Below are 15,643 nucleotides of genomic sequence, written 5' to 3'. Positions count from 1 at the left end.
CCTATAGCACTTGACAATTTAGATATACTTATCTTCGGCCATGTGGATATTTCTCGTATTGGCTAGGTTGGGTTAGGTTTCGTATTGGTACATCTATATTCGTACTTCGTAGGTACGTGCCACCGTAACTATGTACTGGTAACTACAATACTAACTATAGTTATAAGGTTATAACTTATAACTTATAGCTCTAAAAAAAGTTGTTATAAGCGCAATAATATGCTCTTAAAAATATTCATATAAGCGCTTAAATATGCACTACAAATACTAAAATATGCGAAAAAAAACATTTGTATAAAAAAAATTATCAAGCTTTTATTATTAAAAAAAAAATTGAATAATATTACATCGGAATTATTGTGGTAAACGACTTGTGGTACTCATTTATTCTGCAAGTGTTCTGTTATAAAAAAAAATTATAAATTATAATTAATAATGAATAATGATACCTATATATTTTAAATATTTTTAAACATATATTTACCTTGAAAGTTACATTGAATAATTAGATGTTTGTACAAGTTTTCAAAGTGAAATGATCTTCGATTGTTTCTGAGTAGTCTTGTACATTGAAAACGATCGCTCAATGTCCACTGACGTAATTGGTGCAAACTTAAAGTACACGAGATCATCTGTTGAGAAGTCTTCAGGAAGTCTAGGTTCAAGTTCTGTGTTCATAGTTATACCAGATAATATATTTGGTAACTATCGAGGAAGTATTGGAAATAATGTCCGAATAAAGAAGAAATGAATGGATTGGACATACAGGGTGTAAAAGGAAGACCTGGAAAAAAATGATACTACTAAACGTAGTACTAAACGTATCACAAAAATTGTGGAAATTATATGATTAATAAATAATTTAAAAAATATACTCATGTTAGGAAATTCCCAATAATAAACACTAGTTGACTTAGATAAATGTTTTTACTATCAAAATAAATTGTTCTTAATCAGATTCACAAATTGGCTATTTTGAATTTTTTCAAAAATAGTTGAATCAAAATTGAAATTTTTTTTTCAGTATTAAAAAATGCCCTGAAGAACCTAATGTACAGGCAGAACTTATTTTTAAAGGCGTTTGAAATGCAATGAACGAGTGAAAATATATTGACACCATAGACCTATAAACTTAGTTATGGTTTACACAGTTTGAATTTTGGGGGGGTCTAGCGTTAGTGACTTACCTTAGTGGCTATAGCACAGAATATAATATGAAATTATATATATTCTGTGGCTATAGTGTTTGTGTTCCACTTCCACGGCAGAGTTCTCTCAACGGCGTGCGTAAACGCGTATTATCATAGGTAGGTTTTAATGTGGTTACTGGTTCTACGGTATTATGTATGTTTACCGTCAAGTTGTATGACTGTCGTCGAGCGACGATTGTTTTTGACACGGACACACGGTTAAAGTTGACATAATATTTTGTTTACATTGCCGGCCATTGCCCGATGACTGATAAGCAATCATATTATCATACTGAGATGATAGTCAACGAATCGTTTGAAAACGGAATGTAATTATTATTAATTTCAATCCGTCGACTGTCATTCTGTCGGCAATCGGCTCTCGCCAAACTACAGTTTTTTTTTTTACCTACCTTTTTGTCTCTATTCGTATTTGTCGACAATGTCTGTACAACAGCAACAGCAACAACAGCAATTCCAGAGCATACCACTGGACAGCGTCGAATCGGTAATTATTATTATGATTTACTTACCTATTGTTTAAAAATAAATAAAATTAACAGCCGAACAGTAGGTATTCATCTCGGTGATATAATAGGTAACCGTAGAAAGACGATGTCCAGGAGACTTGATGAACTTATAAGCTAAAATAAATAATGCGTCATAGTTACACCTTACACATGACCATCCTCGATCAAGCATAAACATCAACTATAAACGATTCCACAACAAACTACTTAGTCATTAAAATCCTCTCATATACAATTTATCCTCTATAGACCTATCTGTCGATTAAAAATAAAATGGTTCAGGCCCCAGGGACCTATTAACCTAATTATTATTCACGCCTAATTTATATTAAAAAAATTAGTTAAAATAATATATATAAAGTCTTGAACTCAGATTAGACTATTTTATTACGTTATCTGTGTTCTCTTGATATATTTTTGGGAAATTGTAATTGTATAGCAAATTATGAGTACCTATGTAAAGTATTACATAATATTTAAAAATGCTCATAATTCTCTTAAAAATAAAAATATTATTAAAAACCAACGAGAGAACTAAAATAATGATGTTCTTACCTCTGAGGTTGCTAATAGATCAATATACCTTCCAATTTTAATATTAAAGCTAACCATACAAAATTGGAACTGCTGATTACTGTTATGGTGACTCATTCCTATACTATTTCTTTTTTATAGATTGTACATTTTCAATTTGTAGTGACGCTAACTATTGAGTATTACTCATTACTGTGGTTTTACTATCTCTTTAAGTAGTATTTATTCACTAATTACAATAATTAATTAGACAATAAATAATTATGAATTACTCATACAATAATATAATCGTTTAGCTATCTAGTCCGTGTATTAGTATTAGCTAATGATGAAAATAAGATAATACATACTCATAATACGCTTTATGAGTTCATACTTTGATACCTCCTACACCAGTGATGCCCAACCTTTTTCCTTTGGCGGGGCACTTTGGTAAACAATTATCTTCAAGCGGGCCACAAAGTATAAAAGTACAAAAATAATCTTATATATTGGACTTGCTTTCTTATCTTTTATTGTCAATTGAAAAGATTATGAATTGAGGTACACATTTGTTTGATCAGTACGTTATATTAAGTACACTGGTGTTAACAATATTTAATTGTAAAGTTTCCGTATGAAAATGTCAGACAGAAAAAAAACGCAAATATAATAATAATTGCCAAATTTTTAATGAAAAATTTTAGAGCTTAAAGATGATAATTGGTTGTGGGATTTAGCATTTCTTACAGACGTAACAACACATTTAAATATTTTAAATTTAAAATTACAAGGACCTGGCCAACTTATATTTGACATGTATAATACTGTTAAAGCATTTGATGCAAAATTAAAATTATTTATTAATCAAATTGAGCGCAGTGAATTTAGCCATTTTGAAAACTGCTAAATGTTTAAAAATGAAACACAACCCTTATGTTCAACAAATCAATTTGTAGAAATGTTAAAGAAGTTGCAACCTGATTTTTCATCTCGATTTTCTGATGTTAAACGTCATGAAAAATTGTGCCGTTTATTTGAAAATCCATTTAATATTTATGAAAATGATGTCGACACTTCTCTTCAACTTGAAGTTATTGAGTTGAAAACAAATTCATTTTACTGTGATGAATTTCAAAAAATTAAACAAAACAATATTTTAAAATTTTATTCAAAACTTCCACACAAAGATTTCCCTGCTTTAAGAGACTTTATAATGAAAACGGTTACTGTATTTGGCTCGACGTATATATGCGAACAAATATTTTCTCGAATGAATCAAACAAAATCGGTGTTCATAGATCGCGACTTACGGATGAACACCTTCATTCAATTTTGAGGATTAGAACCATTAAATTTCAACCAGATTTTTTATTATTAGTAAAAGAAGTACAAGCTCAAATTTCACATTACAAATAAGAGTAAAACATTTTTGTATAGTTTTTAGTTTTATTATTATCATTATAATTGTATTTTTTAGAATAATCATTTAAACAAATTCATAAGTTTAAATAAAAATAATATATGAAAATAAATAATTTAAAAATTTTCTCATACATTTTTTAATTTTTTTAGAAAATTTTAGAAAATTCGTAACGGGCCATAGTGATTTTAATTTAGTTTTTTAAACAAACAAAATTTTGACGAGTCATTAGCAATGTAATGTTAGATTAGTAGATCACATATCATAATATACCTATCCTTTGAATCATAGGCCCATCAGTTGTAAACAGTGGTGCCCAAGTTAATGAAACTTATGGAGCAAAAATTAGTGGTGTAGTTACAGGGGGGAGGGGACTATCGTTGGGATGGCGGCGCGTATGAATTTAACCAATGTAAATGAAAATGTGTGCGTACGGTGCGTCGCGTATGGATCCTTCCACATGGCTTTTTTTTTTAAACTAGCAAACCATATTGAAGTATTTATTTAACTACTATTTTTGGTATTAAGTACTAATGTACTAAAGTATATTTTATAAAAATAATACATAAAACCCCGGACTCCCCTATACTAGCTGTAACTAAGATGATATCACTTTGTAATAAACATTAATTACTATTGAAAAAATATATTGAAAATCGGCATAACAATGTAGTTCAGCTTCAAAGCAATTTTTTGGAAAAATTATCAGATACCTAATATTGGATACATTTATAAATAATTATAATCAATGTTTTATACCAAAATGAATGATGTGAAAATTATTATTTCTTATGTTTATTTAAACTGTAAATCGTTATTAAGATATTTTTACCTTAATTTAATTGGTTATGATTTGTTATTTCAGCAATGGGAGATGTTATTTAACCGCGTAAGTATTAATTGCAAACTTTGTCTTTATTTTTTTCAAATAATTATAATATTGTATTTGAAAATATTATTAGTTTGACAGAAACCGTGATGGTAAAATATCTATTAACGAGTTGCATCATGTCTTAAAACAAGGAGCTGGTGAACAATACAATATACCTCCTAAAGTTTTGGCAATAATCGCTAATAAAGCTGATCACAATCAAGATGGATATATTAACTTTAGAGAATTTTTACATTTGGTTAGTAAAATCATTTACTTATATTTTATGAATTCTCTGCAAAGTTTATAAATTCATGATTTTGAATATGTTTAGATGGAAGAAGAACCTATAGCTAAAAGTTTGACTACAAATTTGTTTAGCAAATACATCCATTATACAATTGTACCAAGAGGACCTCCTAGATTGCGGACTGCAGGAGTGGATCGTACTGATGGGGATTATGAAGATGAATACTCTTGCAATCCACCAGCATTGTGTATGGTTATTGTTAGTCTGGTTGAAGTAAGTAAATATTCTTCTTAAAAATATAATAGAATGAATTAAAAAATTAAAATATTCACCATTATGAAAATTAGGTAATTTTATTATTAATATTTGCTAAGTAATATTGGCTTATACAATATATAGGTCTCAGACGGTCCGACTTTGATACATAACATTATTATAATACATAGATTAGTAACTACTATATATATTTTTTATACATAGGTATTAATTTTCACTTGGGATGTTTTAAAATTGAAAACAACTGAGTCAATCCAAGGCCCTATGGCTTCAATGTTTATTTACAATCCTCATCGTAGACGTGAAGCTTGGCGGTTTCTGACCTATATGTTTGTTCATGTTGGGTAAGTTTTTTTACAAACTAAAATAGTTCTTTTCAGTGGTGCAACCAAAGGGATAGACTCTGGGTCTTGACTTCCCCACTCTCCCCATAAGGATTGAATAAATGCAAACAATTTAATTGATATGAATTTATTTCATGGATATTTTATCATTTATAAATGGTAGTAAAAAGTTACTGCTCACACAAGAATACAAGATGCAACCAATTAGATACTGAAATCAAAATGTTGAGAATTTTTATACTACCAAACACCGGTATAACATTCCAAAGGAAAATCTAAAATACTATTACAAAATAAGTTTTTTTGTTCCATTTATTGATGCTATTGTCCAGCAGCTAAACCATACGTGTCATTACGAAATAGCGAGCGGTTAGCAGTTACTACCATACCAATTTTATTATTTTATCCGCTAATTTAAAAATTGTATTTAAGGTGCTTGCTGTCCCATGCTTTTACTCCTAATGACGCTAAACTATAATTTCAATAATCACAAACAAAATATAATACCTAGTTGGTTGCTCAAGTGAACCTTCATAATCTTGTGGATTCTTACAAAAACTATGTTTAAAGCTATTACATAGTAATAACAGAGGTTGATTTACAGCATCAATATTTAAATAAAATTTATATTAAACCCTATAACAAATTGAATGCATTAAATATTTTTTTTCTCAATATCTACAATTCGTTGCATATTTCAGTTGTACTTTTACTTTTATCTTGTGAAAAAAAATCATTTTCATCACGGACAAGATTAACACATATCATGTTAGGAATATATATTTAGAAAACTGGTTAAATGGGTTAGCTCTTCTTAATATAATATACTTAGCACTTTGTCGGATACAGACTACACTTAATGAAGTTTAGACGTACTGACTTTAGAATAATTATGATTTCAGACAGACTCATTTGATAGTAAATTTAATTGTTCAGCTATTACTTGGAGTACCATTGGAGATGGTTCATCGTGGTTGGAGAGTAGTGTTAATTTATTTATCCGGAGTTTTAGCTGGTTCACTAGCTACGTCAGTAACTGATCCTTCAGTTTATTTGGCTGGTGCTTCTGGAGGCGTTTATGCTTTGATCACAGCACACGTAGCTACTATAATTATTGTGAGTGTACTTAAAACTATTTTTTGTTTATTCCATCATTGTAATGTAATTTAAATTGATTATGTAAAATAAATAAAAATATATTAATTTAAGAGTATGATTAATTTATATTCTGTACAAATTAATTTTACAGAATTGGTCTGAAATGGAGTGTGCTATTTACCAACTCTTGGTATTTGCTTTTCTAATTACTTTTGATTTTGGATCGTCTATTTACAATCGCTATTTTGTTAACGTTGACAATCAGGTATGTAAATGATATTTTTTTTCTTGAAGCTAGTTATATTAATCAAATTATAATATTTTTAGATTGGTTACACTGCACATTTAGCTGGTGCTATTGCTGGTCTACTTGTTGGAGTATACACTTTACGAAATCTTAACGTCCGTCCGTGGGAAAAAAAATTATGTTGGTCGTGTTTTGTCATTTATGTGTTGTTGACAGGCTCAGGTGTGATGTGGAATGTAATGTTTCCTGAATATTTTTCAAAAGAACAGTATTAAAAGTTGAAATTAGTATTAAGTTAAAAATTTTGGATCAATCTTGGCACACAAATATATTTTTAATTTTTTTTACTTTGATTTTTGTAAAAATTAAACTTAAATGTTTATTTATGTTTGTATTAAATATCAATATTTTATTTAACAAATCTAATTTCACAAAATGTATGCTTTGTTACTTTATATTGTGTGTTTATTATATTGGTTAAATATATAAGTTAATGTGTGATGTATCAATTCAATTTGTTTTATATTTTTTTATAATATTTTTTTTTTTTAACATGCATTGCATTGCTACATATTTTTTTTATCACAAGACTACACTATATACTATTATACTATGTACAAACAAATTTAGTATTTATTTTTCATATAAAATATATTTTCTACTTTTATTCAATCAAATATTATAATATTTTTTTTTAATTATGTTTATTTATTAATAGCATATACTTGTATGACAAAAATATTTTTTTTATAGCTAAATCAAAATAATAATAATATGTAATACTGTGTAAGTCAATTACATTTTTTAGGTTACTATAAAACCAAATTTGTTTTCATTAAAAAATGTATGTAATTACATTTGATAAGTTATTTGATACCCAGGCCTGTACTGGCCGCCTCTAAGGGGCGTAGGAATAAATATACTTATAGCTTATAAGGCATCAACTATATTTATATATATAAACCAAACAAAAAAAATATGTGGGTGTACCTTTGTGTTTTTATTTACAAACTACTAACTACCACCTGAAAATGTTAAACATAGATCATGATATTGAATTCTGCGATTTTTAACAAAATTATATGTTTCATAGTAAAACGGCTAAGAAAATAAATTGTGCACTTACATTTAAAATTGTATCTTATTTATATTTGATATAAAAACATAAACCGTAACATTGCTTAGGACCTTAGGTAGGCCATTCTATTGAAATACGATTAGGAAGTTCAGGTAGATAGGTATTAATTTTTTCATATATTTTGCATCAGAACACGGCAAAAATAAAAATTTTACTAGAGTGCACACATTAACCTTCTAAGTTGAAAAGTCTATGATTACACACTACTTGAGCATTACAAAATTACACACTAGGCTATTCAACTCTTTTACTAACTAACTTAGCTATTTTTTATTTTTTTTCTATTAATCATTAAAAAGTACCTATATATTTTTTACCAAAACAACTGTCAAACTGAAATTATATTTTATGAATGCTGTGCCTATACGTCGTTTTATTTATAAAAATAAACACAATATTACACCTATAGTCTGTTTATTAATTGGAAAATAAGTAGTTCTAATTTGATATATAATGCAGATATTCGAGTAGGTACAGTTTTTTTTGTATGTATTATACGACTATAATATCCTCACTTTTACAAAGGTGTAAAAATAATGTTCATAAAATGCTTAAATATTACAAAATGTCATAATTAAAGTTATTCCTTATTTGTTATTACTTATTATTAATAACCTGCAGAGCCTTACGCTTGGGGTGTGGGGGCATGGAGGGCTGCAGCCCCAGGCCCCGACACAATCAGGGGTCCCATATATTATTGTAATACTATCACATACGATTTATTTATATCAATCAACGTTAAATGATAAAATGACTCGTAGACTTATGGTATAATTTATTTACAATATTAAAATATAAATTTAATATAAAAAAAATGAAATAGCAAAATAAAATTTTCCGAAATGTTTTCAAACAATATTATTTTTCGACATGCAGCCATATGGCTATAGGTACGTAAAATCCAATTTTGAATTTTGTATGAACTATTCAAAACTATATTGACGTTCACGCGTTCTACACAATACATACTATTACTTTATCGTACAATCCTTGTATGGTTCATATTACTGTCCGTGTTGTATCCGCCGTTGTAACGCGTTACATTTTATGATATTTTCAGCAGTTTTCGTCGCCTTTGGTGTTATTATGATGTCTAAAATATTTCGTGGAACATATTATAAATATCCGCGTGTAGAGTTTATACTGCAGGTCTACCGTCATTTATACCTTGCATGATCGACTAACGTGATTTTTTTTTGTACATTTTCACGATTTTTTAGTCGTTAAATCTGTAACAATTGATTATACACTCGACAAAACGAAGAAAAAAAAAGACAATATTTTTTGTGGTCACAAAAATGTGTGTTAAAAAAAAAAAAAAATAATACTTATTGCAAAAACAATACGAAAAGGTATAAACAGTTATTTTCAAAAAGGAAACGGTATTTCGATTGAAAAAAAATTAGCACATTATTGGCTGTCATCGATAATATTTTACATTGTTATGTTCATAACAAATGGGAGAACAACGAAGAAAAAAATGTAAACAATTTGACCAATTGAGATAATACAAGGAAATCTAAGGGGAAAAACAAATACAACAAGCACAATAATAAACGAGGAGGGGAGGATACGATATTATGGCGAATTGGTGCAGAAATGTAGTGTCGCTGGCCTGAAATGGAGTGTGCTATTTACCAACTCTTGGTGTTTGCTTTTCTAATTACTTTTGATTTTGGATCGTCTATATTTTACAATGTCGCTATTTTGTTGACGTTGACAATCATCAGGTATGCAAATAATGATATTTATTTTTACTCAAAGCTTGCCCTATCAATCTAATTATAATGTTTTTAGATCGGTCATGTGACGCATATTTAGCTCGTACTATTGTTGCTGGTCTAGTTGTTGGGAGTATAATATTATACACTTTACGAAATCTTGACGTCCGTCCGTGCGGGAAAAAAAATTATGTTGGTCGCGTCTTATCGTTTATGCGTTGTTGACTGCAGGCTCAGGTGCGATGTGGAATGTAATTATGTTTCCCGAATATTTACCGAAAGAACAATATTAAAAGTTGAAATTATTATTTAAGTTAAAAATGTTGGATCAATCTTAGCACGCAAATAATTGTTTGCGTTAAACATCAATGTCGTATTTAACAGATCCAATTGCACAAAAGTCGTGATGTTTGTTACTTTACATTGCGTGTTTATTATATCAGTGGAATATAAAGTTAATGTGTGACATATCAATTCAATTTGTTTTATAATTTTTTTTTTTTAAACATGCATCGCACTGCTTTATATTTTTTCTATCACAAAATCACAGTATATACTATTATAATAGTATGTGCAAATGAATGTAGTATTTATTTTTCATATAAAATATATGTTATACTTTTAATTGATCTAATTATTATTATTATTTTTAAATTATGTTTATTTATTTATAATAGCACATACTTGTATGACAATAATATTTTTATTTAGTGCTAAATCAAAATCAAAATCACAATAATATGCAATATTTTGTAAGTCAATTAAATTTTGTTCAATATTATTCATTCTTAAAAATAATTTTTATAATCTACTACACTATCACTATTTGTAAAATCTGTGTCAGAATATAGTTTTTATAAGTTGTGTTTAACATGAAATTTTTATCTTATAGGTATGAGTAGGTATATACTCAATTATCTAGCATTGTAGCTGCTATAGTGCTATCTGATAATGATTACATTTGAATACATTTTTACCCGATTACATTTGGATATTAACGTCGATTTAGTTCGCAAAGCTACCTAAATTTATCTGCAAACTGAGGTGCCTAGGTAGGTAGGTACACCAAAACCAAGATACACTCATATAATCTAAATTTTGTATTTTTTCATTTTTTGGCGGGCGAAACCGGGTTATAGGTACAACTAAAATTGGATGTCGGTTTATCCGAAGTTAATAGTCTCAAAAAATGTCCGTGTTAAACAAAAGTTATTTCAAATTTCAATAGATTATTACTTGAAACTTGGAGGGTGTATATAGCTTGATTTTTCAACTCATATAGGCTGTAGATAGGTAAAAGGTAGCTCACACATGATTTTTTTTAGCATACGAAAAAATAAAATAAATTTTTTTTTGTCAATCTAAATGGTTGCAATTTGTTATATGGTTGAAATATGGTACCTATGTATATTTTGTACAACAAATATATTTATTGAAAATACAAATCTTTGGCCCGGACTATGATATAATACAAATAATATATATAATATATGTCATATATAGTTTATTTATTTTAATATAATAACACTAAATAATAATGTATTTCCTCTTTTAAGTTTGGAGAATTCGAATTACAGTACCCATGCGAGAAATCTGTGTAAAATTAGGTATACCTATTATCAACTATTATATGTGATAAAACAATATTTTTTAGAGTTACAATAATGTATGACTGTATTTCATTCTTGCTAGCAGGTATCTAAATGTTAACATGGGCCCCTTATTATCAAGTTGCGCCACTGAATCGCTCGCTCAGAACCTAAAATAGAAAATTAAAAACCTCTAAAATAGCCGTTAGAAAATTATACCATATATAATATATGGAAGATGTTCATAAAAAGATTTTCCCTCGTTTTCCGTCGTTTTTCCTTATATTATTAAGAAAAGAACTTTTAATTTTCTGCAATTTCGCCCTTTAAAATACCTATAGTACTGACTAGATCCAACTTGATTAGAAATCATCCCCAATGTTGAAGATCAAAGCATTTTTTCTACTACAAAACGCGATATACACCACAAAACACATACGAAAAACAATAATATTGTATAAAATCGCAATACGTATATTGATCGTTCCGTTCGGAATCCAAAAACCATACCTTTTAAAGTATAAAACGAGCATAAACGACAGTATAATATATATATTTTTAATGTTCAACCAAGAGCGGACCACACATAAGATATCCTACAACCTAGACTCTTCACTCGGACCCAATCATGAAAAAAACATTGATTTAATAAAGTTTATGAAACAAACCAAATTGTTCAATCTTATATAAAAAAAAAAAAATGTTAGTATTTAGTATTTAATTAATGTTTATTTGTAAACTAATGGCCTTTGCTGTCGATGTTAATTTTTTTTTGAGATCAATAAAAAAAAAAAAATATATATATATATTATAATGCAGATCGATATATTATAAATTCTCGTTAAAATATTTTAATACAATTATAAGTATTATCCTCTGCGTAAGTATACACAGTTGGTATACCAATAATAATAATAATAATGGCGTTTGGAAAAATAAACGGGCCCGAAATCCAGCTGCAGATGTCGGTCGATTTATAATGTGATGGAGTAACTCGCTGGCCACAAATAAACGATGTTTGTTTTAAATCATCGTCGACGGCCCAGGAAGAAATCCGGAAATCGGCACATTTGCAACTCTGACACCTAAACGCGGACGAAAAACCTGTAAAAAAAAAAATGGCTGCATCGCATAACAACGAAATGACAATCGAAACAACCATCAAGCACATGTTGGGCAAGATCATCAGCAACGTCGAATACGAAATGATGGAAGAAGAACTGAGCAGATTCGACGACGTCGACAAGGAACCGACCATCGGGGATCTAGAGGGACTTTTGTTCTACGCGACACGCTTCGCGGGCGACGACTGCGCTCCGTTCGACGTCAATCAACCGGCCGACAATTCTTATTGCAGAACAGCAGAACCGGTTGCAGAACCGATCAGAGACGACGTGGTGGTCGCGCCGACCGTGCAGGGAACCGCGGAAAAGGAGCGAAGTGGCGATGCGAGGGACGCCACGCCGGCCAGGGGACTAGAAGTCAGAAACAGTTTTGGAAATTTGATCGGTTGGCTGGACCCGGGGGTCAAAACAGAAATACGCGCAGCTCCGCGCAGTGGAACGGCGAGAGTTGTCTCCTCAGCGTGGAGAGGCATAACGAGAGCCGCACGCGTGTTGTTATGCTGTTGTCCCCCGAAGTGAAACCGTCCGAAAGTTTCCCCCCTGGCTGAGGGCAGCGGACAAGGCGAGGCGACGTGGGGTCGAGGTAATAGGTACGCGACGGTGCACATTTAGGCGGTGATCGGCGGTAAGTCACCGACACACGTTCTCCGGCCATCCTGCGGTAGCGCGACGGGATCGCGGACGTTGCGCGCTCGAGGTCGCAGGTACACGCGAGACCCTCTGGCGGCGCGGCGGGCGCCCGGCTGCTTCGGTCCGGGAGCGACGACGACGGAGGCTTGTGGTACCGGCGCGGACAACGACGCCGTCCCCGATGACGGTACCTGCGCAGAGACGAATGCAGTGCTGCACGAAGACGACTCGTGACGGCGGCGACGGAGGCCTCAGAGCTCACGGCGGGTGAGTGACGGATGACTATGATTACAGGGTAGCTAGGAACGCCACGGACGTCAGCGGCGCCGGGCTCGATGAAACGAAACGTTTCGTGGCGCTGCGCGACTCCGTGGCGACGAGACGCCAAGGCGAAAACCACGGAGAGTATCAGGACAGCGGCGCGTTGCGATGCTGTCCGCAGATTCTCTCCCATTTTCGCCCAGTGGTCCGATCCCGCGCCGGCCGAGTCCCAATGCCGCCGATTCCACAGCTGCACCGAGATTATAGTCCTCGTCACTATAGCTCGCTCCGAGCTTTGCAAGTCACCGTCGTCGCCGGCACAATAATCGTCTTCTGCAGCACCGTCAAGCAGCGCACGACATCGCGCACTAGCCTCTCGTCGCCAACCGTCGTCGCTCATCTCGCAGCCGTCGTGGCCGAGGTCCGCCCACTGCCATGGTCGTCTTAGCGTCCCGAGAAAACGCGCCCGCGACTCTCGTCCGCCCCGCAGGACCGCCCGTGAGAACGGTGTAGAGGTGACCAGTGGCCATATACCAGTTACCAATATCATCAGCACCGCCAACTCGCCATCACGTACCCCCCACAACGCCTCGTCTTGTCCGATGCCTTTTTTTTCATTTAAGTTATTATTTATTGTTTTTTGTTACTTTTTTTGTATCATATTATAATATATTAAATTTTTCGGCGTTCAAAATTTTAAAGCACTAAGCATTGGTTTTCTATCTTTCGTGAGATTATGTAATAAAATTATTTCTTCTATACACAGTAAAATGTTGTTTCTTATTTTTCGTATTAAAGAGTACGATTTCATTTATTTCAACAGAATAATGGCCCCACTGAACAAAGATCGATCGTGTTCACGTGGGTCCCACAAAGAATATTAACCAAACATTGTTTTGTTACGTACCAAATCTCAATGAAATACATTGAAGGCATTGGCCACGTGCAGAGAGTATAATAGTTTACCGGAGTGGTGACATTTTTTCTGCCACAAAATGTGATAAAAGAAGAAAAATGAATCCAAGAAAACACGCACGCGTTATTATAAAATCAATCCATTCATCGCTTGACTCAGAATTTAAAACGATAATATTAATAACTATAGTTTTTGTTATTGTTGTTGTATGAACACGCTACATTGTTTTTTCGTAATACTAGGTAGGTACTGCGACGACCCGCCGAAATGATTTTCGAATGAAAATAAAATTTGGTATTAAAGCATCACACGATTTTGGTTCAACATATATAAAGAATTAATTCGGACTTTCCACGACAAATGTCAACTTAAAAAATATAAAATAAAAAATGAAAACTAAAAATAATAAAATATTTGGGTAGCTTTAATATAAATAACGATTTATTGCGTACCTACGTAGTTTTCCAGACGTTTTAGGAGCTTGCATCATTTTTCTTATAATCACTGTAGTGGCAGGAGCAAAACAATCATTTTCCAAACTAAGACTAATAAAAAATTGCTTAAGAATCGCATGTGGACGAGTGCGTTTATCTAGTATAGCAATTTCAAATATAGAGAAAGAACGAACTAAAAATCTAAATATTGAGAAAATAATTGACAATTTTGCCAAGGAAAATCGAGAAAAGATATTTCTTATAATAGAATATTTTAGATATTTATGTAATAATCATGTTATATAAATTATTTATTATTATTATTATTATTATTATTATTTTTTTTTTTTATTGAACTTAAACCCGGCGACTATGGCCATTAGCTGTTGTAGGGGTTACGAACTGTGGTACCTAGGGGTAAGATTGGTACGGTAGGTTGATTTTACGATTGTTTTAACGGTTGTTACGGTAGGTAGCAAACACGTGTATGTGTGGCAAGGTTTTTAACTACTGTGAACCCGGGTGGTCACCCATCCGGGAGCTAGTATCTGTGGCCGTTACTTACTCCCAGTCGCATTCCGCATACCTTACCTAACTGATAGCAGCCAACGCGCCACGCCAAGCCACAGATATTTATTATTTAAGATCACTCTTAAATGTTATATTACATATAGGTATGTTAAAATATGGTTATAAATTTATAATGCAATTTGATTTGTAGTAAAAATATAATTGTTATTAATACTGTAAATTGTTTTTCAAGGGAGCCCCTAAATTTTCTTTTGCACTAGGGCCCTCAGAGTTCAAGATCCGGCACCGAGTTCAGTCAACAAAATTATACAAATAATATAACGGGACTCTGTAGTTTACATAATAATATCATATCGTACTTTTTGATGGCCTGAGTTTCTGAAACTGAATGAGCAAGCCTGCCTCATAAAGCCAACTACCCAATCACCTTTTAATAATTTCACAATGATTACTATTCTTTTTAGATTCTGAGGGGGAGCGATCAGAGCCGTACTCTAGGGCGACAAATGTTTTAACATTTTAAAAGGCGACACATTTTTAATAATATATGTTTGTTT

The 15,643-nt window shown here is 31.9% G+C and overlaps 1 protein-coding gene and 1 long non-coding RNA gene across 3 annotated transcripts; one reads left to right on the top strand and one right to left on the bottom strand.

Moving 5' to 3' along the window:
* Positions 1-289: 289 nt before the first annotated feature.
* LOC132941665 (uncharacterized) lies at positions 290-2,539 on the bottom strand. Of its 2 annotated transcripts, none has more exons than XR_009664184.1 (3): positions 2,276-2,539; positions 485-1,834; positions 290-400 (listed from the first exon to the last, which is right to left on the bottom strand). It is a non-coding gene; the product is annotated as an uncharacterized LOC132941665 (long non-coding RNA). The 2 variants fall into 2 exon arrangements; XR_009664183.1 differs by having other exon boundaries at positions 485-1,723.
* Positions 1,562-7,251, top strand: LOC132941664 (rhomboid-related protein 2). Its single transcript, XM_061009807.1, has 8 exons — positions 1,562-1,698; positions 4,522-4,545; positions 4,619-4,786; positions 4,862-5,050; positions 5,258-5,397; positions 6,300-6,513; positions 6,647-6,760; positions 6,823-7,251. The coding sequence occupies exons 1-8, from the start codon at positions 1,633-1,635 to the stop codon at positions 7,015-7,017; spliced, it is 1,110 nt and encodes a 369-aa protein (XP_060865790.1). The 5' UTR covers positions 1,562-1,632; the 3' UTR covers positions 7,018-7,251.
* The last annotated feature ends 8,392 nt before the right edge of the window (positions 7,252-15,643 follow it).

This window comes from Metopolophium dirhodum, chromosome 3, assembly GCF_019925205.1.
Source record: "Metopolophium dirhodum isolate CAU chromosome 3, ASM1992520v1, whole genome shotgun sequence".
Lineage (NCBI taxonomy): Eukaryota > Metazoa > Arthropoda > Insecta > Hemiptera > Aphididae > Metopolophium > Metopolophium dirhodum.
Note: the sequence above shows the minus strand (reverse complement) of the source record. Positions and strands in the feature narration are given on the sequence as shown.

Bases quoted from the DNA above. Each gene is read 5' to 3' on its own strand.
- LOC132941664 (XM_061009807.1), top strand. From the start codon at position 1,633: ATGTCTGTACAACAGCAACAGCAACAACAGCAATTCCAGAGCATACCA. The intron at 4,787-4,861 runs GTTAGTAAAATC...GAATATGTTTAG, and splicing joins TTAGAGAATTTTTACATTTG to ATGGAAGAAGAACCTATAGC. The intron at 6,761-6,822 runs GTATGTAAATGA...TAATATTTTTAG, and splicing joins TTGTTAACGTTGACAATCAG to ATTGGTTACACTGCACATTT.